We start from the raw sequence: 27,439 nt of genomic DNA, 5'->3' as shown, positions 1-27,439 counted from the left end.
TGTGGATTTTTAAAATTAGACTTGTTTGGCAAGTACTTTTTTTTTTTTCTTTCCTCCAGCTGATCTACTCCCTTCAGACATAAGTGCATGTGAGAAGCAAAAGGCCATGGGGACAGAAAATGGAACTGGCATGTGGTCAGGTGGGCTGGGCTTATACCATTATATTACCGCTATGCAATCTAGGAGTCAGCACAAAAATGTTAGCTTATGCTAAGATAAGGCCAAATCTTTCCACAACCTTTGAAAATTAAGTATGACTCTGGTATATTCCTGTCACTCAATGTGTTCATCCTGAATAAAAAGGTGAAAGATTAACCACTCAGAAGGCAGAACAGTAAGCACACTGGCAACCTCTAGGCCTCTCATTTCATGTCATCAACTACAGCTTCCCCCCTTGCCCTTCTAAATACTGAAAGTTTTTAGGTGCAGACACATGGCTTAGTGGGTAAATCCTCATCTTGCAACTGCCGGGGTCCCACACAGGTCCTGGTTCATGTCCTGGCTCTTCCACACCCTTTTCAATTCCCTGCCTGTGGACTGGAAAAGTAGCAGAAGATGGTCCAAAACTATGGACCCCGGAATCCGTGCGGGAGACCCGGAAAAGGCTCCTGGCTCCTGAGCTTCAGATCAGCTTAGCTCCAGCCCTTGAGACCACACGGGTATTGAACCACTGAATACAAGGTCTTTCTCTCTGTCTCTCATTCTCACTGTGATCGTCCTTCCCAATGAAAGTAAATCAATTATAATAATAAAAAAATGAAAACTTTCAAGCTATATATACATATGGTGAAGCATTTTTTTGGTTATTGAGAAACTAATGCCAAGGTATAAGTTTTTATATAAATTGTAAATGTTTTTTTTAAAAAAATGTTCTCTCTCTCTCTCTCTCTCTCTCTCTCTCTCTCTCTCTCACAGACACACACACACCCCGCAACAGAAGTCAATTTTACTGCCAGCTTTGTAACATAGCATGTTAAGCCACAATCTGCAACATTTACATTCTGTATATGCAACAGTTCAACTCCCAGCTACCTCACTTCAAGCCCAGTGGTGATAACCTGGGTAAACAGTGCAGAGTGTCTCAAGGACTTGGGTCCCTGTACCCACAGGAGAAAGTGGGAGGAAGCTCCTGACTGCTGGCTGGGCCTTAGCCTAGATTCAGTCATGCAGCCACTTGGGGAGTGAATCAGAAGATGGAAGACCTCACTCTGTCTCTACCACTCTTCCTCTAATTCTCCCTTTCATAAAAGTAAAACAAATGTTTTTGCACATTAATTTTGAAGCAAAAAAAACGGAATTCATGCATAAATTCTGTTCATGGTATCATCTTCAAAGCACTTTCACAAAGACCTTATTTTCCTAAATTTTACTTTTTTACTCAACCTTATCTTTAAATTCCATTTTTCATAAACTCACTCCTTAATGCCTCCTTACACTATAAGTAGATTTAAGAATATATAGACTGCTAGTGGTACTGACTTCAGCTCTAGATCTCTGTCAACTGCACAGCTCTTAAAAATCGATGCACTTTACTGATTCTGGCCATCTTGGTGTCTGTCTCGAATACTGCTGCTCTAGCTGTGAAAAAGAATAGCACAAGCCTTTTCTGTGCTAATTTATGTGTGTATGCTTTGCCTTCCAAGGTAGACGGCATGCTTCTTAAGCCAAGAAGCGTATTTGGTTGTCAAAGATCCCTAATGTTTTTTTTTTTTTGTTCTTTTACACACAAATATCCATGCAGAAAATTGAGGAATCTAATCTAGTTGAGAAATCTAAGATCTCCAGACATTCAATCACACCAAGCAGCATTTCCCATCTTACACGATGCTACATATTCCTACATGTCATATTCCCAAGCTGCCTATCACCTTAATCCTGGGATCTTTGATCCTACTACTCCATGTCAGCCTCCAGAATGGAGAGATTCAACATCAGTTGACTGATTCCTAAGACTGTGTTTCCCATTCTCATAGGTCCCAAGTTCAAAAGATGATGAGCTGTGACTACCCCGAAACCTTCTTTTCTCCCACGCATGCAAATATGATCCTTCTACATCAGCTCTCATAACTATTTCCATGTCAATATCAGAATATGTTTCCAGCACCCCAGGTATGTTGTTTCTCTTTATCCCACAGCTGGGAAACAATCATGTATTTCTAGGGATACTTTCATTGCTGACTGATACTACAAAACTACTCTACCAATTACGGTGCTCTCAAGAGGTGATTTTTTTTTTTTAATTTAAAAAGAAAATCAACTATAGAATCCAGGAACCAGTTCCTTCTTTGAGGGCAATGTTCACCTCAATTCACAGAACAAATAGGAAAGAATGACACAAATGAAACATTTACTGACACAAACGAAATGTCAAGTATCACATTCTTAAATGTTCTGAGTCAGAGAGCTCAGCACTGTGACATGATGTGTCAAGATGGGAACCTTGTCCCAATCCTGGCTGATCTACTTCCTATCCAGCTCCCTGGTGATGTACCTAGGAAAGCAACAGAAAAAGACCAAGGTACTTGGGCCTCTGCAACTCAGGCTGGAGACCCCGGTGGAGTCCTTGCTCTGGGCTTGAGTCCCAGCTCTGGCTGCTCATTCCCATCTGGGACTCCCAGGAAATGAGAGATTATCTCTTTCTTTCTCTTTCTCTTTCCCTTCTTTCTTCTTCTCTAAAAAAAGATTCTGAATCATACAGAGTAATCTGTGACCAGGGCTAAGCAGATACCTAAAGGTAAATATTGTTAGATAATTCAATTTAATATAGTATTAATAAAGATACTTGCCACTTATAGGCAACACTGGATGAGGCTGAAAAAGTACAGCTATCATCCCCCATTGGACTTCAAGATTCTTAAAATTTTCAGCTGGTTATAAATGGAAATTAGAAAAAACACAGGCAAGGAAACAACAGCCTGGAAGTTAGTACATTTAGCTATTCCACATATATTATCTAAAGAGAAAAACAGACCCAAATCCAAGGGCTGAACTATTCAGATATCCTGACAGCAGACTTAAACAGAATCCAAAGGCAAAGCCTGTCATAAGGAATCATGTTTCTCAATATTTCTCAGAACCTCAAAGCATTTTAGCAATCAAGTATGGAAAAACACATTTACTCCTGGTAGCAGAAGATTCCCTTTGTGGATTTATATTCTCTCGTTATTGCTCCTCACTTAATCACTGCTTCTTCTTTATCACCTACTCAGCAGGGTTCTTCACAATTAAGATTTGTTAAATCCATAATTACAATTATTTTTCTCTAACATAGTTTTATGATGGATTGCATGTGCTTTTAGGGTTATCAAATTATCTGGCATCAGACCTGCTACACACATCAAAGCACTGGCCTCATGATAAAACAACTGCTATAACTAAAAATGATGGAAAATCTTTGGATACTGATGTGGTATTTTTGACTTTTTAAGACAAGCTGGTGAAATTTAAAATCAGCTGTTTTCACAATTACACACTCCCTGAAATATTTCATCGCAAAAGGACAACATTGCTATCGGATGCCTGCAGTCTTCGGTTGTCAGAAAAGGTGTTTGAGTTTTATTATAAAGGTATACCTGCTTGAAAAAAAAAACAACTACGAAACATTACCAAATTTCATGATAAATCAAGCTACTCTTTACTCTTTAATGTTAGTAAATCGGCATAACAAAATGTATTAATGTTTGTGAATGATAAAATCCACTATGAAAATGTGCTCCCCTTTTATTCTCTCTGGTTTATCAACATGAACAAAAACACCACATTTGTTATCTTTCATAGTTGGGGTCAGCTTATCAAGGTGGTACCTATGGCATCTGATATACTAATACAAAAAAGAGAGTAGATTATTCACCAGCCTTCTAAAACAAGCCTTTAGCATTTTAAATACAGGTTTTCACCTTTGATATCAAATGATCATTACAGTAACACTAATTTATAAAGTGTCAATCTCAGGGCAGAACCAAGAGGTGTAAGCTTGTTTTCATTTCCTCCCATGCAAAAAAAGAAAAGACTACCATAGGAGCTGGGCTATTTCTCTTTGGTCCATAACTGAATATCCAATTCCCAACATAATGCCTTGCTTTTAGTAGATACTAATGTGTATTTATCAAACATGTGAATGAATTCAGCTTCAACGTATTTGACACCACATGAGATATTATCCTAAGAACAAGGCAAAATTTTAAAAATTCAGTAAAATATGGGGCCACTGCTTTGGTGAAGAAAAGTAAAGCCATTCATCTGTGACACCAGCATCCCACACGGGCAGCGAACTCTGTTGGCTGCTCCATTGCCATTCAGCTCCCTCTTAGTGCCCCAACAAAAGGAGAAGATGGGCCCCTGCCACGCAGGTGGGAGACCCACAGGATGCTCCTCCCCTGTGGCTTCAGCCAGGCCAACAGCTGGCCATTGCAGTATCCCACGGGAGAACTTTTCTCTCTTTCTCTCAAGTAAGTAAATATTCTAAAAAGCAAAACTGAATATCAAATTTCCAAACATTTTCCATTCAGAAAATAAACTCCTGCAAAGTTTCACAGTTGAACTGAATGTGTATCTTTAAAGTGAAAGTGAATCATCGAATCACTGATATTAATAATAGTTGGTACATGGATAAACTGGTCTTGAGCTCTTTTAATACAGTTCCGTTAGGAAAATTTTAGGCTTCTAAATTGAGCCACAAATGGATGAATGGTGAGCCTTCAGCGCGGCAGTCTTAGAAGGTCCTGGAAAAGGAAGGTACTCAAGAATGTGCTACTCATATTTTACGAGAATTTAAAGGCAATTCTGCACAGCTCTGCCCACCTTCAAGTTGTTGTTTATTTTTCTGCTCAGTACTTTGTCTGTTAACTAGAATAAAAATAAAATCAACAAAAAAGGCAAAATCGTTTCCCCAAAACAAGAAGGGTATTGCTGTGGACATTTAAAATGTAAAAAATCCATTTTCAAAGATTACAAAATGGTTCCAAAAAGAGGCAAGCCCTAGACTCGGCAGCTCCTATCAGGCCCGCCCAGAATGCAATCCATGAAGAATGTTATTTAGAGCCCTTACGACATTAATGAGGGAGAAAAATCTTTGCTGACTAAAATCAGAAGGTAGCAAAGAAAAACTACAAAGAGTGTTTTCACAAAAACCCCAACAACCATGTTGCTAAGGTGTAAAGGGGCCGTTTAAATATCTAGGTTACTTTGTGCCTTGAACTATTTTGAACATTCCAGGGAATTGCTGTTAAATCCATTTTAGGGAAGTCCCAAAATCAAAATCAGATTCACTGTGAGAAAAGTTAAAAGAAAACTCTGAGAGCCATGAGTGGGTAGAATAAATTGTACACTGGAGTAAACTTTCCATTAGGTTATGAAGTTTGTTTTTATTAACTCTAGACAAAACTTCGGAACATTTCAAGAAACTGAACCAGACGAATGGCCTGAAGCGATAACCTTATGCATATTTATATGTCTTTACAATGCTACCTAGCAAATGGCAAAGGAAGTGAAATAGGTATTTTTATTTTGCTTTTGACTGCTGAAATATTAGCACTATCAGTGAAGCATGAAACGTCCCCACAGAGAGCGGGCACCAGACTGAGTCAAGAAGCTGGTTAAGAACTGTACCCATATTCCAGTGCCTGGGTTTGGTGTCTGCTTTGGCTCCTGATTCCAGCTTGCTGGTAATGCAGACCTGGGTGGTAGCAGCCGTGGACCATGGGGCGGGGTCCCTGTCCTCTATGCAGGAGCCTTGGCTCTTGTGGGTATTTGTGGGTATTTGGAGTGAGCCAGCAGATCACAAGCAGTTTCTCTCTCTTTTTCCCTGTCTCTTTGTATCCCCCTCAAATAAGAAATAAAAGAAACTTCTCCTGAATCTGTAACACAAAGTAAAACTTCAAATGCAGCAAGTCTGAGTGAAAAGAAAACCAATGGTCACACCCAACTTAGTGTATTATCACAGTAACATTATCTTACTTCACAGCCATTAACATGTAAGTACTAAAGCCACAAATTTATTTCATAAACACTAAAGTAACATATTAATCATGAATGAAGGTTAGGGTTAGTTTATACTAGCACAACCATTTCTATCAGAGTGTTTCATTACACACCTGTATGGGTTACAAATACGAACATATACTCTGGTCATCTATTTCCACGGCTTATTTTCCCTAAAGGACTCCAAACATCACGAAGACAAGGCAGGCATTTTTGCTGTTTGTACATGCAGTCTGCGTTCTCTGGCTCATGCAAGGAAGGCACTGGCCATTTACAAGCCTTCATGATTTGGCTTTAGGAAGTCTACCTGTACATGAGGGACATACATCCAGTTAAGACACAACTCGAGACATCGGCATCCGCTACTGGAGTGACTGCCTTGGAGTCCTGGCTCAGGCATGGCTCCCAGCTTCCCACTGACACATACCCTTGGAAGCAGGGGTTGGGCCAAGTTAACTGACTCCTGGCCACCCATGGGGGAGATCTGGAACCAATTCCTGAGTTTTCAACTCCAGGCCTCAGCCAGGTTCAGTTAAAACTCTTGCAGGATTTTGAGAAGTAAATCAGGGGATAGAAATCAATATTTGTCCATTTTATCTATCTTATTCTTTCATTCCCTTCGTCCTTCCCTTCCTCCATGTCTAATCATCTCTCATCCTCTCAAAGAAATTATTATTTTTATAAGAATATAGAACAAATTGCATTCTTCAACTCAGCTCCATCAGAAAGCTGACATCATGTTCTTTCAGTTTCTTTCATCCTCTTTTTAAATTTTTCTTTGCAAGTATTTCAGAATTCTGAAAGGAGTGCAATTTGGGAATATACAAAAACTACAGAAAATTCAATACTACTAAGAAACGGAACTAGAAATAGAATTGGTGACCTTCAGAGTCCAATGGATTGAATAAAATCTGTCATAGCGAAAATGATAGCTTGAATAAAAAGGAAAGCTCCATATACACTGTAGATTCCTGGCTAAAACTGTATTTACCTATTGCAGCAAGCATATAACCAAATACGTCCAAGAAGGCTCATCACCAGTAATAATACTATTGAGTATGGCATAAAATACTGAAAACTGTGGCTAGCTAAAAAGAGAAGTCCTCCACTGCTGTCAAAACCCAAACACATCTTTAGCAACCTAATGGTTCCTTGCCAAGGGAAGAGAAATGGAAGCCAAGTGCCTTGACAATATACAGATCTCTAACTACAAATCTGAAAGTATTTTTTTTGAAACACAATCACAAAGAAAGACACAGATTTTTCTGGTGTGTGTGCAACTGTCCTTGAGTAGTAATCAATAAAAATGGGTAAGGATTGTTAGCAAAATGGACAGGAGAGAAGAGAGGAGAAAGAAGAGGGTTACAGGGGAGAAGGGAGAGAGAAAAGCAGAGGAGGGGAAGGGAAAGGAGAGGAGTGGAAAAGAAAAAGTGATGCAGGAATAAATGCCTCCAAGAACATGGGTATGAAACGGCATTTTTTTTTTTTTTGGTAGCAAGTAGACTTCACGTTCTAAACAAACATCTAAAAAAATGGGGCACTGATAATTAAAAATAAAAACTCTAATTCAGATTAGTCATTCAAAAATACTTACATACAAAAGTTAAGAGCATTCTCTGTACATCTAAATTCTCAATATTCTCTTTATTCGGACGGCCCACCAAAGAAAGGAAGTGGGCCTTTACCCTAATCACGTCGTCCCAGGTTTTGTGAATACATCTTTTATAGAAGTATGCAACTTGAAATGGAAACAAGCTTTTCATTCTGGTACTTAATATATACAGAAATCTATCACCGGAATGATAACGAATCAGTCCCTCTTTTTTTCTCTAAAAGGAATCAAATCTCAAATCAGCTAGTCAGAATCAGGCTGAGAGAAAAAAAATAAGGAACTACAGTTTATACAGAGAGGGGATCCTTTGGGTAAGACTTCAAGAACATTACTTCTTTAAAATGACTTTCAGTCTAACCGGAAATAGATTGTATCCTGGATTGACTGAAATTCTAAACACGTTTGTTCAAATTTTCAAGTACAAGCCCCGGTGCTGACAAACCACACTTGCAGTGTTTCCGATGGATAGCAATGCACTTGCTTAAATAAAATGAAACGTGGAATATGTAACAAGGGGATGGAACATGTAAACACATGAGTTTCTATCCCCCAAGACGATGTGGACACAAATAAAGAAGGAACAGCCACAATTCCTGTGTGTCTGTATGTGTGTGTGTGTCAGGGCATGTATGTTCTTGCTTTATCCATTTGTCTTATAACAATGGCTGCGATTTACATGAAAGGTTGGTGAACACCTAAGGCAAACAGCAGGACCAAGTAGGTTAAACTGGCTTCCATAGCCACCGCATAAAACATGAGTCCTGTGAGTAAGGCACTGGTCTACTTACTCACATACTGTGTGGAGGATTTCTCAAAACAGAGAAACAAAAATAACCCAGCCAACGACTCGTGGAGTACTCAATCCTTCACAGGTAGACCAGGAGCCTTTCGGAAGTGGCAGGGCGAGGTTGTGCTGAACAACATTTCCTTCCCCCGTTTCTGTTGTCTGCACGTTTTTATTCACCACTCAGGGCAAAAGCAACCTGACACTAGTTTCTATAACCAACCTGGTACAGCAGGAATTCTCACACACTCTGCACAAAAGGCTCACCCCTTACAAAGTACTTATTTCAAATGTACGTCAAGGTTGAGTGAATTGCAGCCAGGGAACTTAGCTCAAGACGAACGTCTCCTCAGCTAATCACCAAACTAGTGATTTATCCAGAAAAGTGGGGATTCAGGATGGAATTAAAACACTGCACTGTTTCATTTCCTCTTATGTAAACATGGCAGGGAGGGAGAGAGGAGGCAAAAGAATTTAATAGAAATTCAAGGAGAACGGCATATTTTTTGTTCATTGATTTACATAGAAATTATAAGACTTCGAAGTGACCAAACAAGTTTATTCCATCAATTTAATTCTTCAGTAGGAGCCAATCACATGATTTTTAACTTGTATTCACAGGCCCTCCTAAGTCATTACTGTACTCAGTTTAAGTCCCCTAACTGTCATAATGCTTAAACTCCAGCTGAGGTATTAGGTGTTATGATAACTCATGCAACGATAATGGGTATTGCTGGAGTCTGAACCTCCCGGGGAAAACCAATGCAATCCGGGATTTATTTATCATTGCCAGAGGTGAAACATACTCAGAGTCACTGTTTCAGACACCAAGAAATGCCCCATCTCCTCACCATCAGGGGCAGGAGCACGTGCGAGCCCCACAGAATTCTCAACAGAACGGGAAACATCCCCAACATTGCACTGCTGGTATACAGAGCCTCGCTCAGATCTTGTTCTGTTTATGAACTGAGCCTGCAAGCACTGCGGAAAGATTGAGAGGTCAGGAATCGATGTCAAATCATGCACTACGCAGCGAAGGCCGAGAAGCGGGACTATCCATAATTACATCCTCTCCTGTGACTCAACCCCACACACTGGAAAGATCTGAGGTAGTTTTCACAGGGTTGTAGCTGTTGTTGAAGCCTGTATCGAGTAGCCTGAACACTTAACATTTTACGATGTAGCCATCTGTCTTTACCTGCTTCTGTGTCCATTTTTCAAATAAGAAATTGTACAATAAATTACTGGAGTCGGGGGGTGGGGGGAGACAATAGATAAAACAAAAGCAGAGTACAACAAACAAAACCAAATGAGTCTGATGACAAGAGGTCTAGTGCCATAAAAGTTCGAAGCAAAAGTCAATTACAAGTATATCCATTTATGCAGAGAAAAATGGAAGTTTTATATTATGTCAATGGACAATATGGTGACAGATGGGTTTGGAAAGCTTGAAAATAATTGGTATATGTTTAAATAGCTGATACTGCCCATTACACATACCGTATGGGCCTTCAATTATTTCTTTCCAGCGTGTGGTGCCAATATGCTGAATCCAACCATCCCCGTCACAGTGCTGGCACCCCAAGATTAGAACTGGGTGACAAGAACATACTTATCCACAGTAAGGAAGCAATCTTCGAGAGCCACTTCAATAGTTGTGTCCTTTGGGGAAGCACACTTCCTGCAGCACTGTCCACCCCCACAGCACCTTGGGCACAAGACTCTCCCTGGATGTTACACTCTTAGAAGGTTCTAAATAATAGTGTTCTACTTGAGGGTTTGAAAGGAGGCCATACAAAAGTCAGTGAAGCATTTTTTTTTCACTCTCATGTTAACTTTCGTCTATGTAAATAGGGACTTCTGATGGACCTGTAGGTTTCTAGGAGAGAAGTGAGCTGGAGGAGAATCCCTAGGAGAAAATGACAGGCAACAGGTTCCTGCCCCCGGGAGAAGGAAGGGCCCCTGGGCACAGGGAACTGTTATGTCGGGTCTGATACTGTGGAAAGAGCACCATCTTCAAGTTAGGGCCTCAGAGCCTTTGTTCTGACTTCTGACCTGACACCCTCAGGTGTGAAACAAAGACTCCTGCTGACAAAGAGAAAGTGGTTAAATGATGCATAACAGCACGAGCTGTTTGCTGGAAGCAGCACTGACAGCCACAGGTGTTTTTCTCTTTTAAGTTCTGAAGGCTCTCACGAGTGCTTCTCCTACATCATCTTTTAGCAGGCTAGGCTGCAAGAAGACTCAAAGTTGTTTTCCAAATCCCAACTATGTGCTCTGTTGGTGAAGCCTGACAGCATATGTCAACCCTTAAAAAAAAATAGCTGAACATCGAGAAAGGCTCATGTTGCAGAGATACTAATTAAACAAACAAATATTACTGATCTCTTTATTTAACTGCATTGGAAAAACTAACAAAGCCCTTTTTGTTTTCTCTATTACTAAACATACTGGAGTTTCCCGTTTTTATTTGCCATTCGATGGGCCTATGCTTTCAGAGATATATGAGTAAGACCCCCCAGGTGCAATCTAAAAAATACAATAATAAAAAATAGAGTAAAACTGAAAAGAAAAAAAAAATCTACCCGCTTTTCTCAGCTTCAGTTTCTGTAATCTGGTGAAAAAAACACAAGTTGTCTTTCCAAGGTGTCTGAGCTAAGGAGCTAAAGGTAGGCGCCAACAGCATAAAGTGAATCATGGCTCTATTGAATGCCCTGGCAACTGAAATGATCGGGCAAGGCTAACTAAAACACAGGGTCGCTACAGTAAAAACAAAAGCAGGCGGAAATGAGAAGCACTATGCTTCAGGATTCTATCACACCTACAGGCCCCGTTTCTTATCACATACCAAGTTTAAAAACCAAGGAACTGTTTACTTGAAATTTCAAGAGGAAGGAATGTCTTAAATTCTCCTATGAATAACCCTATCAACTTAATCTTGTACTGTTGCTTTTATGTAAGTTGGACATATGCAATGACAAACGTTGGCAAGTATGTGGTCATATCCTAGCTTAAAAGCAAACTGTACCTATTAAATTATAGCACGCATACCTGCCCTGCCAATGTTGGCATTAATATCTATGTGCATATTCTAGCAGGCATAGTTATCCATGCAGATACAATCATTTGCCTAAGGTCTTAGTGTGTGATCAGAAATGCAGCATGTAACAAGAGGTTCTGGATAACCACCAATTGCACAGACAGGCTGGCCTGCCTAGAACAACAACCTCAAGCCACCGATTAGATTGCTCAAGGGCAGGAGGGTCAGAAATGTGGAAAGAGCTGCATACTGCTCCTCTAGGCCTGAAGCAATGAGGGGAGAGTTGACCTATTGCTCAAGGCCAGCTGGCAGACCAAGGAATGGAGCAAGTCTGATTTTACAGGATTTCTGTATAACAGAAAAGGCGGGGGTGAGCCCCAGGCCACACAGCAGTAAACGAGAGGCCTTTAAGCTGCCATTTCTGAGTTCTGTACTTTTTTTCTTTCTTACACACACACATACTCCAGCTGGCATTCTTAAGGACGGAGGAAATGTGAAGAATGGCAGCATTCCAGAAATCAGAAAACAGTGAGAAAAAAACAGAATGTGTTCACTTTTGCCACTCATTCTTCAAAATATGCGCCACTGTTCTTCACTAAGAATCGGGACTCAGTTCTCTGCCTAACTGTACAGTATTAGGATAGCTCCAAAGGCTGCGATGAATTGAGGACCATGAAAACTTTGACCTAAAAGGTGAATTAGAGATCACTGGGTCAAAGTGAATCAATATCTCTAACTCAGTCAAATAGGAAAGAAAAAAAAATAAGGGAATATGGAAAGAAAACTGATTTAATAAGAGAATTCATTTGTTTCAACACCTAATAGAGTAAATGTGGTAATCACTATCAGACCATTTGTTGAAGTCTCAGCTTCGTATGCTAAATCACCATCTCATACATCTTACTCATCTAAGAAAACATGCATTTTTGTGTTCTGAATTTTTTTTAACAATTACAACACTTGACACCATTGAGAACAAAAGCACCACTGATTGTATGTATCAGTACATACAAGATATATTTGTTCCAAACAGACAGGAAGGGAGGGTGGGAAGCAGAGAGAGGGAGAGAGAGAGATACACCACATGCTGAAATGAAGCAGCTCCCCCAAAAAACCCCAAACAGGAACAATATATATCAAAACAGACAGAAACGCTCAACCAATCCTGAATTATAGGCCTATTTTTTCCATATGTTGATTTTTCACTGCTGCCTTTCCTCCAATGATTGAAGATTTTTGAAAGCACACAGTTCTATTCCAAATCCTTTGCTGATAACAGAAGTAGAAGAAAAATCTGGCACCACCTGTCCACATTTCCAAGTGTACCCCCTTGGCCACAGCAATCCCACTTGCAGGAATGTGGTCAGGAAAGAGCTGTGAACAGGACATCTCTTGTAACGATGGGACAACATCGGGAACAGGTTGCTCAGTGAAGAACAATGAGGCACACAAAAGCTCATTTTCATACCTCTCGACAGTGCATCTTCCTCATAGATCAAAAATGCAGGCAATCGCAAGAAATGGGATTTGGAACAATCACTAAGACAATGACTTCAAACTTAAAATCTTTCAAAGACCCAAAGCAAGCAGCCTTATGAAGAAAGGTCCTTGCCTCTAGTTCACACTGGCATAATCTTAAACAAGGAGAAGGGCGACATCAGACACTTCTTAGCATCGGTGTGGATTCTCCAGGGGTCCTTGGTCCGGTTCTGTCCTCACTGAGCAACCCCCAGAGCTGCTAGCTTTCACTCTATTTCCCGTAGCCAAAGTCTCCTTCAGCAAGCATTCTCTGGCAGGGATTAGAGCTTCAGGTGATGGCCTTCCAACCAAAGGAGACTATATAGGTTAATCCCTCTCGTTTGGAGTCTTGGATTAACTAGTAATTATCAGGTAACTAACTCAGCATCTTTAGACCCCAGCGCTTTCATAGCACTGAGCTGCAAATGCCCCACATCACGGTGTTTTTCAGGGGAGTCATTGCCAAGAAGGTGGCTGGGCAGCTCCTGCACACGGGAGCACCTGATGCTGCTCCTTCTTCCCAGAAGCGGACATCAAGCATTATCAGTGTTCATTAACCCACTCAAAAGTTGCACACCTGACACATTTGTTCTGTGAACAAATGTACAATTACTGTGAACGACAAAATTTTCAAAAGCAATTTCACACAAAAACGCATATGTATGCACATACGTATAGGTTGTTCAGCTACAGTTCTATCATCCCTGATGTCCAGAAAATATAAAAATGGTAAGTGGAAATATAAATATGGAATAATTGTAGACTCTTCTTCATTACATATCCTCGTTTTACCATAAAATTAGATGTTCTCCGTTTTTTTTTTTTTTGTATTTTTGCCAAGATTAAATTGGATATTCAAAATGCAGCTTATACTGATAAAATTTTAACAATGAACACTGCATTAAAAGAATTATTTACCACAGGGCCCGGCGCGGTGGCGCAGTGGTTAGGGTCCTCACCTTGCATGCCCAGGATCCCATATGGGCGCCGGTTCTATCCTGGCAGCCCCGCTTCCCTTCCAGCTCCCTGCCTGTGGCCTGGGAAAGCAGTCCAGGACAGCACAGGGCTTTGGGACCCTGCACCCGCATGGGAGACCTGGAAGAGGCTCCTGGCTTTGGATCAGCATAGCATCGGCTGTTGCGCTCACTTGGGGAGTGAATCATCGGACGGAAGATCTTCCTCTCTGTCTCTCCTCTCTGTGTATCTGCCTTTCCAATAAAAAAAAATAATAAAAATAAATCTTTAAAAAAAAAGAATTATTTACCACAACTGGTTAATTTTTCTAAAATGTTAATATTTTACGTAGTAACTTCTGGCATGAGACTGGAAATGTACCACTGCTCAGAAAAATGACTCAGCAAGGATTCTCCTCAAATGATTCCTTTAGAAGAAACCACTTGGTGGTAGGTACAGTAGCACAGGGGGTCAAGCTTCCATTCAGGATGCTCACTTCCTGTGTCAGAGTGCTGGTTCTAATTCCAGCACAAGTGCCTCCCAGTCACCTTCCAGCTTTGAGACCACTAGAAGCAGCAGGGGCTGGCTTCAAGGTTGAGTCCCCCCTACCTAACTTCACCCTTGTCCAGCCCAGGATGTTACAAACCTTTCTGGTGTCAATTCAGCAGATGGAAGATGCTCTGATCTCTCTCCCTTGCTCTCTTCTTCCCATCTCTCCCTTCACACTATGTGTATTTTTGTGTATGTGCATGCGCAGTTGTCACTCTACTTTTCACATAAATACAAATAAATACAAAATAAGCAGATAAGAATATCGCATGGTTCACATTAACCCTGATATAAAAATTTAATGATTATATAATTTCACCCTAGCAGTACCTTTTACTAGCACACTTCAATATAATCCCGATTAAAATACTCTGCTCAGACTTTCTATGGAACTTCAGATGGAAATAGCTTCTACTGAAATAGACTTTCCTGCCACTCTGATTTAGCATCTCACTTTCCCTTATCAGCAGATGGTAAGCCAAGTACTATTTAAATCCATATGTCTTCCATAGGCACAATTCAAATACTGAATAAAAAGATGAACAAATGTTTGAAAGCTGATCAGATTACCCTTTAAGTGGAAAAAAACGACAAAATGGAATTTTGCTCCCTGCAAGTGACTTTTGCTATATCATGTTTAAATGACTGAAGGAGTTACAACTCAGCATATCACCCAGAAAAAAAATAAAATAAATTAACTACATGAGCCAAAATGCCTGTAAAAACATATTCAAGGATGTAACTATTTCTTCATGAATAGTATATGTCTGCATGGATTCCAGTCCTAGCAGGCAATGAATCAGCGATACCAGAGGGATATTAGAAGGCAGGCCTGGTTCAGTACCAGGGCAAAAACCAGAGTAACTCACAGGCTTTGTTTCCAGTTGACTAGGGCTCTGTCTCTCCTTTCTCTCCACTACTATCCCCAAAAGCCAAGAAAATAAATGAGAACTCCACAAAGCTCTCTGCTTTCACAGATTTCACTTGGGCAGAACAACCTAGACTATTTTTCAATGTTACTAGGGAGGAGATTAAGGTGATGAGGTTGGGTTTGTAATACAAACATCAGATGCATTCCTGAGTACAGAAAAGCATTCAGACAAACCTTTCTAGGTTTGTCTCCAGGAAGCTGTACACTGCAGGTTTCAGGAATACATCCACCAATGTCTTCTCGCAGTAACCGCACTTTCTGGGCTCTTGGCCTCTAATTTTGTGATTTGGTCATAAAATGATTATACACCTCCACTTATCTTGAACCCAGATCTGAATATATTAAAAAGAGAGCAACACAAACGAATAGTGTCTGTTGCCATGCTAGATTCCATCACGAACAGCACTTGCCTCTCAACTAAGGGTGGTGTAGCAACCTGAATAATGTAACTTAAATGGAATCTAAAACTAATTCTATTTCCTTCAAAATGCTATAGAAAGAAATGAATAGAAAATGAAATTGGGTTCATCATTTAAGAAAATAGATAAACTATTCAGGTCTTACTGGAATTTTTGCAAGCCTAGAAATACACTGGCAGACTGCCTCCCCAGATTCCTCTATCAAAAAATTCTGCAAACCCTGAGAAATCCAACTTCACTGATTAACTCGGAAACCATTTCATATTCAGTGTTCTAGGAAAACTCAAATAATGATTTCTTCTATGGACTCAGAATTGCAATAAATGATTGTTTTCTTCCAAGTAAGTAATTCACTGAACAGTATTTATACTGTAAATGTTACTGGGAAAATATGTACATAAGTAAAAGTGTACAAATCCTTCAATCCTAACTTGAGTATTCAAAGATTAATCAATAAAGTTGTAAGCATAATTTAAAGTAGAAAAATAGACAAACAGTAGGAAAATATCCTGCAGAAATTTAGATATTTTTTCTAAATTTATAATGTCTATATCCTTATACAATCTTGATTCAATTCTAAATATGGTAAATGTCCTGAGATGAGCAAAATGACAGGGTCAATGAGGAAAAGACATAAAAATGTGCAGCCATTATATTTCAGAAGCTCACAAATTTGTTAAAGCACAAAAAAAATTATAAAAGGATAAATTAGAATATCTGGCAATTGCTATTTCTCCCCAGCTTCATTCTATTTTGTCTCAGACTCATCTAAACATCCTTTACTTTTAAAGAAAACACAGAGTACATGAAGATACCCCAAGTTCAGGCCAACATGTATTTCACAAACCCCAACACTGGATTCAGAGTCATACAGTCATAAGGACTGGAAGTTCCAGAGCTGCCAACTCAATCTCAGGCGAACCACAGCCACCATGTTTGAACCATACTGTGCTTATCATTAAGAAAAATTGTGCAGTTAGTGTGCCCTTGACCCAGGCTGGACTGGTTTGAATCGGTCATATGGAGCTAAATCCATGAAGCTTTTAGAGCTGTTCCCTCCGCAGACGCCATCAGCCAGCTACAGTTTGGTTAGCATATATTATGAAGCACACAGATTGATTACATATGATTAGATTCCCCAAGGTTTGACAGAACCACTTAAAAGCACCAGCCTAGATATAAAACTTAAAAGGTTTATTTTAAATAATGGAAAACTCGTACAATCAGGGTAGCTCCTTTATTTAAAAAATGATTAGAATAAGCCTTTGGAGACTTTTCAGAAAAAAAAAATGACCATAAATCCTGTGATCATCACACAACGGAGTGTGGTTGATGTTTTAATAGGCATTTTAATTTGCACTTAGTACAACAAAACTAAAGAAAAAAAAACATTTTTTTTTCCTGATCATTAAATGGGTAAATAGTCTAGTAAAAAAAAAAAAACATAAATAGGCCTATCTCTCATATCCAAATTGTTTACAAGAACTGAAAGCCTTAAAGCTTGGAAGATTTTAATCAAGACTTCCATTAACCCCCTACCATTATCCCAGGGATCGTAGAGATTTTAAACAAAAGAGAAGGCAGAATGCTTTTAAAATGACTTAATGTAATACAGTATTAAGACATGTAACAGGTTTAGCTATTAAACAACAGGTGACATATTGCAAGCGCTCTCATTCTTTCGATGACAAAATAAAGCATTAATGAAGACATGAAAAGGAGCCATCAGATTAGGCCTGAGATAACCGATTAGTAAATCAATCAGAACATCGATACATTAAACTAAACTATAATAGCCCTCACAACAACAAAATCGAGCAGGCAGAGTACATGTGACATACATTGTTAAATGGATATTCTAGAAACTTCCATGTATGTTTTTCTTTCATGAGTGTGGAATTGTGAGAATGGAACTGGTCCAAGTGGTAGAGTTATCTTAAGTTACATTTGAATATGAGGTGTACATGCCTGTCATATACATATGTGTGTGTATACATGCACACATAGAAACAAATACACCCTCTGAAGCTTATTTACAGTGATAAAAGAAATACATAATTTACATTTACCATCTGCTCTATTCTGCTCTTGCTCTGGCTCTTTGTTTTAAGCCACTGAAGGTACCTGAAGTCTAGGGCCTTTTTCTGGTGGTTATAACCGCTAGTCACAAAAAGATTCCACAAATTTTATCTCACAAATGTCAAAATAATTCACTTTCCCTGCAAGAAGACCTCACATAGCATGCTATATCTTAGCTGCAGCAACATCTCAGATTCTCTTCAGACCTTGAGATGTCTAAACACAGCTTTTCAAGAACTAGCTGACACGTAACATCCTCTCTAACACTTTCCTTGCTGGTTGAATTGAAATGACTTCATTACACGATTGTGCTTATGTAGTGAGATATCCCATTGTACCCTATAAACCTACAAAATTATTACAATGTTGCATATATGTAATAAATATAATTTTGTTATATTTATATATAATACATATATTCTATATAATATATAAATATTTTATAATAAAACATAAATAAAATTAAAATACCCTGACAAAACAGTTGGTTCCACAGATCTGATGAGAGAGGTTACCATTCAGTGAAAAGACATGCAAGCACTTTTGAAATGCATATGGAAATATATAGTCTATAAAAATTGTGCAGAATTTATTTTAAATTCATGACAAACATCCTTCAAGCCTCATTTTCTGTGAGTTTTTGCAAGTTCCCTTGCATGCTCAACAGAGAAGAGATTTCAAAGCCCGACTACCTGGACATGATCTAGCTTGATCCAGTTCTTACCAGCAGGGCCAGTGGCTTATCCCCCCTTAGCTCCACTTTTCCTCTTTAAACACGGAATTAAAAAAAATCTGTCAAGGAGTTACTATGACGATAAGACAAGTTACTATAAAAAGCAGGGCCTAGCCCATAATTAGTGTTTTGCAAACGTCAGCCATTACTTGTCTCCTCTCCCCATCCTCTCAGTTCAAAGCCTTTTTTGCTGACCCCACACACAAATGGTCTCAGTTCTTGAAGACCCGCATATACACAGTACATCTACAGAAATTACTGCCTGTTTTTTCTGTCCTACTTCAGACTTCTTATTATCACTCGTACAGTAAATGAGTTACCACTAATTAAATGAGCTCTTCTCAATACTGCCCGTCTACTTCCTCTGCCAAGCCATCCCCATTAACCTTCTGAAGCAATTGATCAAGTCATCTTGCCATCAAATCCTGGGATGGCTTCCTATTTCTACCCGAAATAGTTGTTTTAAATAAGCATTTTTAAGAATTCCATCTATATATCACATGGTAGCTACAAAACTGGACCACATGTACCTTTTCACCTAGTTTTCCTATTCTCCAAATGCTGAAAATGTCTCAGAGGATCCGCCAGTATTCTCTCTGCATACCTGTCATACAGCTTGTATTTCTTTTTTTTTTTTTAAGATTTATTTATTTATTGGAAAGTCAGATATACAGAGAGGAGGAGAGACAGGAGGAACATCTCCCATCCGATGATTCACTCCCCAAGTGAGCGCAACTGCCGATGCTATGCTGATCCGAAGCCAGGAGCCAGGAACCTCTTCCAGGTCTCCCACACGGGTACAGAGTCCCAAGGCTTTGGGCCATCCTTGACTGCTTTCCCAGGCCACAGGCAGGGAGCTGGATGGGAAGTGGAGCTGCCGGGATTAGAACCGGCGCCCATATGGGATCCTGGTGCGTTCAAGGCGAGGACTTTTAGCTGCTAGGCCACGCCACCGGGCCCAGCTTGTATTTCTTAACTAGCATTGTGAGGTAACTGTAGCTGTGACTATTAAATGCCAAGAAGCAATAGAATTTTCTGTTTTCTAGTATATATAAATACCTATTTTGATAAAGTGACCTATGCTAGCCCATAAACTCCTTCACTGTTATATCCCACAGAGGACCCAATCAACATCTTTTCCATGACAACTAGTATAATATTGTGCAATCAACAAATTTGACACAGTAGAATATACACTAATAGGGAAAGCATGATTTATTATTAAGTGAAATTAAAAGCTATAAAATCCATGTTAGTATATATAAACTTGCACATGTGTAACTTCATAAAGGGATTTATTGAGTGTTAAATACTCAATTTTTTCTTTTGGCCTTTGTTTCTAAAATGTCCAAAATAGACATAAACAGGACAGAAAATGCCAGAAAATACTAACTTAAGATCCTTTTGTTTTAAACTGTTTTTCCGATTTCTTCCCCATGCTAGCCTTTGCCTCACCCAAAGGACTCTCCATTCCTGAAAAGTATGGGAGTTAAGTAAAAATATGATCACTTTCATTATGGCCACCCATACTTCAAATAATTAATATATGAATAATGAGATAGTAACTCTGAAGGCACATAAAGAATTAAGATAGGTTTATGGTTTTAAAATTTCCGTGGGATGAAACTGAACTATGCACATCCATTAAATAGAGTTTGAATGATTCACAGCCAATTTTATTTTTATAATTGTAATGAAACAGCTGGGATTAGAGTCTATTCATGGACTCATAAGAAATTTGCACTCCACCTACTAAAATTAGTTTCTGCCTCCAAAATTCTGATTTCAGCATCTGACTGTGAACAAAACAGACGCCATTACTCAATGCCAAAAAACTGAGGAAACAGACTTTAAACACGGCGTAGTCACCCTAGACTTACTTCATTTCATTGTGTACACTTTCCTATATTTTTGCTCAAAAGCAGTCCACAATCATAAGATTCCTTGAAACAAAACTACTTTCAAAGAATGACTCTTCTTGTATAAAATGAGCTCAAAGAATACAATTTTGGAAGATTGCAGACAGTAAGGGTAATGGCTGCGTGTCACTCACAAATGCTCAACCCCTGGATGAAAATTGTATTTAAGCACTTAAACTTCAGAGAAAGGCTATCTTTTGGGACTCCAGCATCATTACATCTGAAATAGAAAAGTTTCATCTTAAAGTTGCCTCAGGTATCAATTCACACATCTGAATGTATAAGATTTTACAGGAAATTGGCTTGGCCTCAGAATTTGCAATTTTAATGAGATATGAAGAATGGCATTTTTCAGTCTCTCTAATTTTCCAAAGCAGGAAGCAGTGCATAGGACTTGGTGACTCAACCGAGGTCACACAGCAGTTAGTCACAGAGAACCTCGATCATGAAGCCTTCTTTCCTGCAATCCTGTTCATTTTCCACTGCATCACAGGGAAGTTGCAGAAAGAAAACATGAGATCTCATTTGGTGAGGACATCAGCTACAGAGCGAGCTTGAAGCACAGGCAGTGTTAATGTCCAACGGCAATCTCAAAAGGGTTGAGCAAACTGCTGAGGAACTTCATTAGGATGCATTTTGGAGGGCTCAGAAATATTTAAGTTATATCTAAGTTATGGAAAAAGAATTCTGTAGTCACATTCAGTGCAGCAATCAACCACCACTTGGGATGCCTACTCTGTACATGGAAGTTAGCAGGTGCGAATTCTGGTTCTGGTCCCCACACCAGCTTCCTGGAGAGATGCTCTCTCAGGCAGCAGGGAGCTGGGTTCTTGTCACCAGGTATAGAACCTGGATTATGTTCCTGGATCCCATTTTGGGCCAGGTGCAATGTGGGTTTTGCAAGCATTTGGGGAGTGAAACAACAGATGGGAGATTTCTCTGTCTCTATCAAATAAGATAAAATATAACAACAAAAGGTTATTAGAGTCGTATTAACTAGATGATTAATTGACAGAACACAGACTGCCAAGGATCCCAACGATTCACATTTCAAAAACATCCGATGTTCCTTGCTTTCCTCCTATCACTCAAGCAGAGATGGGTTTTCCTGAATAATGAAGAAGCTTTCGAACTATGAATTTCTCACATGTCAAATCAGTAGGCCCATCTTCTAAAACACAGTGAGCATTGTCTTCATTCATAGGGTGCTTTGTAACATATGTGCTTCTTAAAGTTAAGCATAAATAAAACATTTTTATTCATTCTTAAATGCATGAATTAATAAAATTACAAGTCTCACAGTGATTGGCTTTATCGAATAATGACTCAAGTGTGATAACTCTCCAGAATGTACAATCTATAAATTTTTACGTCTATGTGTTAGGTTAGCTTAACTTCCCTGGCTCAGATATCGACAAGTAATTATAACAAGCAGTTCCATGCAAGCGTTGCTAACAATGGAGCAGTAGTTCAGCCTCTTGCCTCCCACATCACGATGCCTAGGTTTGATTCCCAGCTCAAGCACCTGACTCCAGCTTTGTGCCAGCACAGACTCCAGGAGGTAGCACTGATGGCTCAGGTCTGTGGGTTCCTGCCATCCTCAAGGGAGAGCTGGAGTCGCTGGCTCCTGTCCCTGGCTCCAACACTGCCCACGCTACTGTGAACATCTGAACAATGAACCAGTGGATGAGAGCGCCCTTTCTGTTTCTGTTTCTCAAATGAATTTAAACATATATATTTAACTACATACATATATAAGGATCTCAGAATTTCTACTTTTAGCAAACAAAAAAAAAAAAAAAGTGAAAATGCATGTTAGCCAAGAAAATATTCTGCCCTTGCCCTTGTAATACTTAACTCAGAAATAATATTCTGACATCTACAAATCTTTCGGAAAAAAAGCATTTCAATGCTTATCATCAACAAATTAAACTATCATTAAATGCTGTCTTCAAAAGAAGGAAAGAAAAAAACAGGTTCTTTTCTCTCATATAACCCCAAAGTCCACTGCATACCCATAAATTAGGCAGAGAATCTATGAGGGGTTACAAGAAAATCATTCCTGGAGGCAAAGCTGAAAAGAGAAATCCATCCCTCACCAAAGCGACAAGCCTGTGTGAGCAGAAGACTTTCACCTCAAACATTAATCCAACTCTGCTTAGAAAATCGCAACCGGCTCTAACAAAGCAATCAAGTTGCACATGAAATTTAAGGGGAGCATACAAAAATCATAGGGCTGATAATTGGGCAAGAATGGCATTCAGTTTCCTAACTATGAGAAGGAACAGTTCACAATGAACACTGCTTGATTTTTTTACTAATTCTCTGTATCAACAGTAAGCAAGTCAATGTACAGCTACCAGTTAATCCTTACTTATTTACACAATGCTATTGCCCATGGATTTTACAAACCAAGTTATTTTGTACCCTCAAAATTAATCCCACATGATAGTGACTTGCAGATAGCCATTTGTCATCAGTCACGTAGTTTCTCATGGGAATAACTGCAGTAATACTACAAGAAATTATTCCAGAGAAATAACACAACAGAAAAATATGCACAAGGTGGGATTATGAAAATGTTCATTATGGGTATAACAATGGATGTACCAAAAATGTTCAATAAGGGATGTGCTAAACATATTATGATACATGATCCTGGCATAATGAGGCAGAGAGGCAAATGCTGTAGGCAGACCAGGAAAGACATTCACTATGTATTGTTAAATCCAAAAATAAAACTGTGAAACACTGAAGCACATAAGCCCTATACTTGAGTAAGACACACACTTAAACACACAAAGCATGTGTTGATTGAAATGGATAACAATTTGCCTTGTTCTTACTGAGTTTCGAATTAACTACTACTTTTGCAATTAGCATGCTACCACTCGTAAAATTTCAAAACGTCATTTTTCTGTTTTGTACATGCATACGTAGAAATGTGTGTTCAGACGAAATAAATTAATTCTGAAATTGTAAAAAGTCTTCCACACACTAGCAAGCTAGAATGGGACCAAAGGAGGCGAGGCCGGGGTACTGAGCAGGGAATGTCAAATCAGATCACTGGGCCAGACATTTCCCTGTCACTACTTCCTCTGCAACCTTGGGCAAATTGCTTAATTTCCTTACCAAAATAAAAAGCATAATAATAGTTTTGACTTCCAAGAGTTTTGGCGGGTATGAAAGGCGTTCATCCAGTAATAAATTCAAGGAAACTGAATAATCTTAGGAACTGAAATTCTAAAATATTTGGCAATAAATTATAAATGTTCATTTCTTTAACCAAATACTTCATCGTCGACTGCTTTCCTGTGTGACTATTTTGATATTTTGAAGTATTTCACCAGATTTCCGTCTTCCTCTTTGAGAATTCAAATGACATAGGTACCAGGTATTCTTATATTATTAAAAAAAATTAAATTCCCAAGAAAAAATTATTCTATGGTGTTTTTGTCTACCAGAAATGTTTTTCATGGTCTGATATAAATCTTATGTATAGAAAAATAAAACTACAGGTACTATTTTCCACACACAATATTGTTCTTATTTCAAATTTACTTTAAAATGTATTTCTACTTGATTTCACAGTTTCAAAATTCAATGTATAATCATTGTCATTTTTTACAGTGTTAGCAAACTCACCAAGCATATTTTGCCTTTAAAATTCATCTACATACATTTATGCAGTGTCAGCACTGTCTAGCTAATTGTGTTACTACAGACAGGTAAAATTTCCACAGTATGTAATGATTTGTTCCTTTCCTAATTAGAATGCCCAAACTTAATCTTTGAACTTGAGATGATATTTTTTCAAAAACAAAAGTTAACATGTAAAATTCAGAGGCATTATATAACTGTGATATGAATAACAATGACAAGCACTCAATTCATCATAAGTATCCTATCCCGGAAAAAAAAACAAAAACCAAAGTCAAGATTCATTTCTTTCCTCCTGTCCTCTGGCAACATCACAAACAAAACACGCCGTGAGACAGAGAGCTATCGTCATAATCTAGGGTCCAATTTATTTGTAAATTATAATCAATCACATATGTGTTGAAATGGCTTTGCTTTCCCATAAGAGGTTTTGCTGTTTTACTGAGGTGTCTGGCATTTCCTTTAACTATGACACCACCAATTTCAGCAAGATGCAGTTTACCAAATTTCCTTTAAAAATAAAAAAAGTTGTATTTATTTGTACTTACTAGAAAGGCAGGGGGCAAATGCCCACAGTAACCAGGGATGGATTAGGTCAAAGTGAGGAGACTACAGTTCTATCCAGGTTTCATCCATGTGGGTTCACAGGGAACCAAGCACTTGAGCCACCACTTGATGCCTCGCAGGGTGAGGATCAGCAAGGAGGTAGATGGAAGGCTGAGGAGGAACTTGACCCCAAGCACTCTAATGTGAAAGCAGATTCCCAAGCTACAGCTTAACCTGCTATACTACAACACACGGCCCTACCAAGCTTTCTTGAGTTAATTGGTAGGTCAGTCTAACAATCTAGGACCTTGGCAAACATGTAATGAAGGTACAGCCTCTAACGCTGGAGAATGAAGTAATCAGACAATGAAGACAATTTTTAAAAACTTATTGGTGGGAACAAATGTAAAAGTTAAAAAACTCCAACATAAAAAACATTTTTAAAAAAAGTTGCAGCATTGTAGGTCACCAGCACATTTGTCAGCTGCATCCATTAGACTGGGCCCTGCCAGAAAAACACTAGCTTCTCATCAAGACTTTGGATGCTACAGCTGATAAATTTCCAAAATATTCTACACCTGTGCTCCGCAAATTTGGGCCATCTTCAATGTTTCTTTTCTTTCTCACATCTAAGCGTGTTCAACAATGGGTTCCTTTGGAGGGAGGAAAGGAAGGCTGTTATCGCCTGACTCATGCTCTGTGACAAAAAAAGAAGCCAAGCAAAAGATAGTTGCACAGGAAATAATTACCAGATACCGTGCCAAAGGCTACCATTTCAGTGTCTACAAGTCTACAGCCTAATACACTAAGACAAATCTGCTTCCTCTTAGAAACCTGGAGCTGCAAAACCAGGCCAGACCTTCACAAAGTGCCTAGGTTATAAAACAGCCTTTCCTAACACACTTAAAAAAAATTCCTAGGACCAATAGGGCTGACATCATAAAAAAGAAATCACGTTACTAGAAAACCACATTAGTCAAAGCACTGTGTGTCAAATTGGTTTTTGTTGTTTTCTACTGTCAAAAATGGCCAGTCCACGCACAGTAAAGAAAAAAACCTATTCCAAATTTTATTTAATAAAACAATTAAAACATCCAATTAACTATTACGCATAGTTGAATGAACAGATGGTGTTCTCTTTGTGAGACAACATCAGAAAAGTACCTGTAAGTTTATACAGTAGGAGCAGAGAGGTACAAGGAGTAATGACCTCTAAATATTGTAAACAGACTTTAATACTTGATTTGTTTCTTGGGCAAATAAAATAACAATGGCAGCATGGACTAAAATCACTGTGTTTTATAGGCAGTGATTATAGAGGTAAGAACAAAACGGGTCCATTTTTTTTCTGTTCTATTCTACTTTCTTTGGTATTTCACTTTTACATGCATCAAAAGAAAGCTCAATGGAGGTCAAGAAAATGGTTATATGTACATAAACTTAGGAGAGGTCAACACTACCTACGTAACAACTGAAATTCTCCTATTTAATAAAACCTAAAGCAAAGACAATAAATAACACTTTTCACTTGAGATCAACTTTAGTTCTAGAAAGTTCCTGTAGTCTCCTGTCAGTGGTTGTAAAGGCATTCAGCATTGTTGCTTGTTTGAGTGTCTGTGTGGCTGCCAATGGACTGTCCCCAAAAGAACATTTTTGCATCTCAATAGACTGGCTGGTATCAAGAATCTTTAAACTATAAATTGAAGGCTGCTAAAGAAAGGGGGAAATAACATCTATATTGTAGTGTCTTGGTATCACATTTACAGAGTGAACAAATGATCAGACTAGGTTCACTTATCTAGCCCTCTGCATCTGAGCATCTCAAATGGGCTGACAAACAGTAATTAACAAGGCTGCACAACACCCCAGTGAGGGCTACAGACAGCAGCAGTCTCTCAGAGACTCTAACGGGAGATCCTGGGAGGCCTCCTTTGACAGACAGTAGCTCCACTTGGAACTCAAATCCCACAGGTCCACAGCTGAACATCTCCCCTGAACCCATGGGGCAAATGGTGCATGGTACCACTGCTAACATCCCTAAATAAAGTTATGCTGGAAAAAAAAAATCTCAGGCATGTATCTGTCCCTTAGATGCAAGAAAAACAGCTGATCTTATTAGAGAGTTTGAGGCCCGGTAACCTGACCAATTCTACTTCTACAAATGGAGCAGCGTTTACCTGAGTGTAGCTCAGCTCATTAAACCCAATTGCATTTTTAACAAATGAAAAAATCCATCTGGTATTGACAAAAGGCTTTGTGAAATTTCATAATTATTTTGTCCCTGTTACAGTCATTCGGTTAAAAAAAAATGCTTTCTGATTTATAAAATCCAATCTAAAAATTCATTATGAGAATAAAATCCAGATTTTCTCATCCAGAAAAAATAGAGTATACAGTCACAGCAGCCTAAGATTTTACTTAAACACATCAAATCAATTAATTAGTGCCTTTGTGTAATTACACATAACAGAAGAAACTGACTGAAAAGGTTGTACAATTGTACAGGAATCCTGACTACATTATACTATTTGGTTTAAATTGAGAAAAAGAAATCAATTGGAATAGATTAAACTTATTAACTTTAACTTTTCCCACAGGCAATGTTAAACAGATCAATCTCTTGGCAGAAACAACTTTAAATAAAAACACTAAGTTTTCAAATATGAAAGTTTGGTGACCACTTTCAGTAATATATTCATGTTCTATAACCAATGCC

At 38.8% G+C, this 27,439-nt stretch overlaps 1 protein-coding gene across 6 annotated transcripts in view; it reads right to left on the bottom strand.

Annotated features, from left to right (window-relative positions):
* TRPS1 (transcriptional repressor GATA binding 1) overlaps positions 1-27,439 on the bottom strand; it is a 246,893-nt gene that overhangs the window by 140,174 nt on the left and 79,280 nt on the right. Inside the window, exon 6 of one of the 6 annotated variants that reach the window (XM_040979395.1) lies at positions 7,237-7,264. The exons of the other annotated variants lie outside the window; for them this stretch is intronic. Coding sequence (XP_040835329.1) covers positions 7,237-7,264 — 28 coding nt within the window. The remainder of the gene's footprint in view (positions 1-7,236; positions 7,265-27,439) is intronic. 6 annotated transcript variants of the gene reach the window in all.

Source organism: Ochotona curzoniae, unplaced genomic scaffold (assembly GCF_017591425.1).
Source record: "Ochotona curzoniae isolate NIBS_2020 unplaced genomic scaffold, NIBS_Ocur_1.0 contig_3190, whole genome shotgun sequence".
Taxonomy (NCBI): domain Eukaryota; kingdom Metazoa; phylum Chordata; class Mammalia; order Lagomorpha; family Ochotonidae; genus Ochotona; species Ochotona curzoniae.
The sequence above is the reverse complement of the archived record's forward strand: the minus strand, read 5'-3'. Positions and strand labels throughout refer to the sequence as shown.